This window comes from Lactuca virosa, chromosome 5 (genome assembly GCF_052849685.1).
Source record: "Lactuca virosa cultivar CGN04683 chromosome 5, Lactuca_virosa_CGN04683_v6, whole genome shotgun sequence".
NCBI classification, from domain to species: Eukaryota; Viridiplantae; Streptophyta; class Magnoliopsida; order Asterales; family Asteraceae; genus Lactuca; species Lactuca virosa.
Window position 1 is genome coordinate 437,252,589 of NC_136430.1, and position 1,893 is coordinate 437,254,481.

The 1,893-nt window shown below is 40.0% G+C and overlaps 1 protein-coding gene across 1 annotated transcript; it reads right to left on the minus strand.

The window, feature by feature from the left end:
• Positions 1-450: 450 nt before the first annotated feature.
• On the minus strand, positions 451-1,652 carry LOC145113692 (pathogenesis-related genes transcriptional activator PTI6-like). Its single transcript, XM_079049753.1, has one exon. It carries the CDS (start codon positions 1,355-1,357, stop codon positions 575-577), a length of 783 nt encoding a protein of 260 aa, XP_078905879.1. The 5' UTR covers positions 1,358-1,652; the 3' UTR covers positions 451-574.
• Between the last annotated feature and the right edge of the window lie 241 nt (positions 1,653-1,893).

The window sequence follows — 1,893 nt, forward strand, 5'->3', positions numbered from 1 at the left end:
TTTCTATGTTTTTTTAATTAATATAATATGGTTTCAATTAATGTAAATTATTTTATTATGGTTTAAAATTATGTTTTTATTTAATTTAATCATAAAAAAAATAAAAAATAAAAAAAGAAAATTGTGGAGTGTGTCCTATGTGAAACCATACGCATAGATGGCATCACTTTGTGAAACCATACCCATAGCCTGATTATGATTCTTACGGCGGAGAAGTATTTGATTCATGCGACCAAGGGTTCTTTGCTTAGATAACAAAATGTAAAATTCATAAACTCTAACAAGCATGGGTTATTTGTATTTAAAGACGACGTTTTGAGGATCGAAAACCGCAAATTCACGGGGTGGCGATAATTTTGGTGTGTTTTAACAATAAGGTTAATAAAAATTATATGATAGCGATAAATGATCATTTTAATAAATACTAGCATTTAAAATATCTAGAGACCATACACGAATTACGGGTTTACCCTCTATTTTCATTTATACATATCAGTTAATAATGCTTACATAATAGCCACATATATTGAATATACCATATATATGTATTTTTATAATATCATTAAATAATTTGTTAAACGTCAACGAGGAAATCATCGATGTCAAACTCGCCAAACTCCTCGCCACGGTAGCTCCCCGATACCACAAAATCCGGCAAATCAAACGGCATGTCAATATCAAATCCGAAAGCGTCCACGTCACCGTAGCCAAAACCCTCATTCGCCGTTAACTCGACGTTAGACGGGAGTACGGAGGTCGGAGAGAAAACCGCATCAGGTGCCGATCCGTCGCTACCACTACTGCCGGTGATTGTCACCGTAGGGCTGGGTCCATCAACGATCACGGATTCCGGAAAGGACACCTTACCGAAGTTTGTAACGGCGTCAGGGCCTTTCAGTTTAACTGCGGCTTGGTCGTACACCGTCGCAGCTTCTTCTGGCGTGTCGAACGTTCCGAGCCAAACACGTTTCCGCCGTGATGGATCACGGATCTCCGCCGCCCACCGTCCCCACGGCCGTCGTCGGACACCTCTGAACTTCTTCTCCCCTGATCCCGTGCTCCTCACGCGTCTCTTTTTGCGTTGATCGTGCTTAGAGAAACTTGAAGAAGGCGGGTTAAAGTTGATTTCTGAAACATGCTTCTTCACTCTCTTGACGACTCGTCCGTCTTCATCATCACCGGATGAATCAGTGGCGCATGTGTCCGTTAGCGTGATCCTAACGATCCTATGCTTAAACGAGTTCGTCGTCGTCGGTGGCTCACCAGGCGACTCTGCGTCAACAAACTTGTTCGTTCTGAGCACATGTTCTGAAAACTTCACTATTGATCGCAGGCACATAGTACTTTCGCACTCCATATCACATAAGGGAAGACAAAAGCTTTGTAAAAAGAAAAAAATCAGAAGAGTTTACAGAGCTCTGATATTGTTCCTAAGACGATTAAAGGGACTTAGCAAAGGAATTTGCTGTGAAAGAGCCAGAAATTGATGGGAAAAATTAGGGCAACCACTATACACGAGAAGAAGATGAAGGATATGGTATTATTTTGGCGGGAAAATTTCCCTCTCTTTGTGATCTGGGTATGATCAGAGAGAGAGAGAGAGAGAGAGAGAGAGAAGTGCAGGTAAGAGACGGTATATAAAAAGGGGTGAAGATGGAATAATGGACTGATGGTTTTGTGTGAGCTCCACTACACTCACAGTACAACACACACTAGATACACCGTGAGACACACACACACACTTAAAAATCAAAGAGTTTCATTTTAGACCCTTAAAATTTTGCTTTTCACATTTCAATCTCTAATCTACATTTGCAATTATCGGACTAACTTTACATATAATAAGTCATTAAAAGTTTGGTTTATATAACCTTTCACATTTTCTCACAATGA

What these genes read in the sequence shown, in the direction of transcription:
- LOC145113692 (XM_079049753.1), bottom strand. Translation starts at nt 1,357, where the DNA reads ATGGAGTGCGAAAGTACTATGTGCCTGCGATCAATAGTGAAGTTTTCA.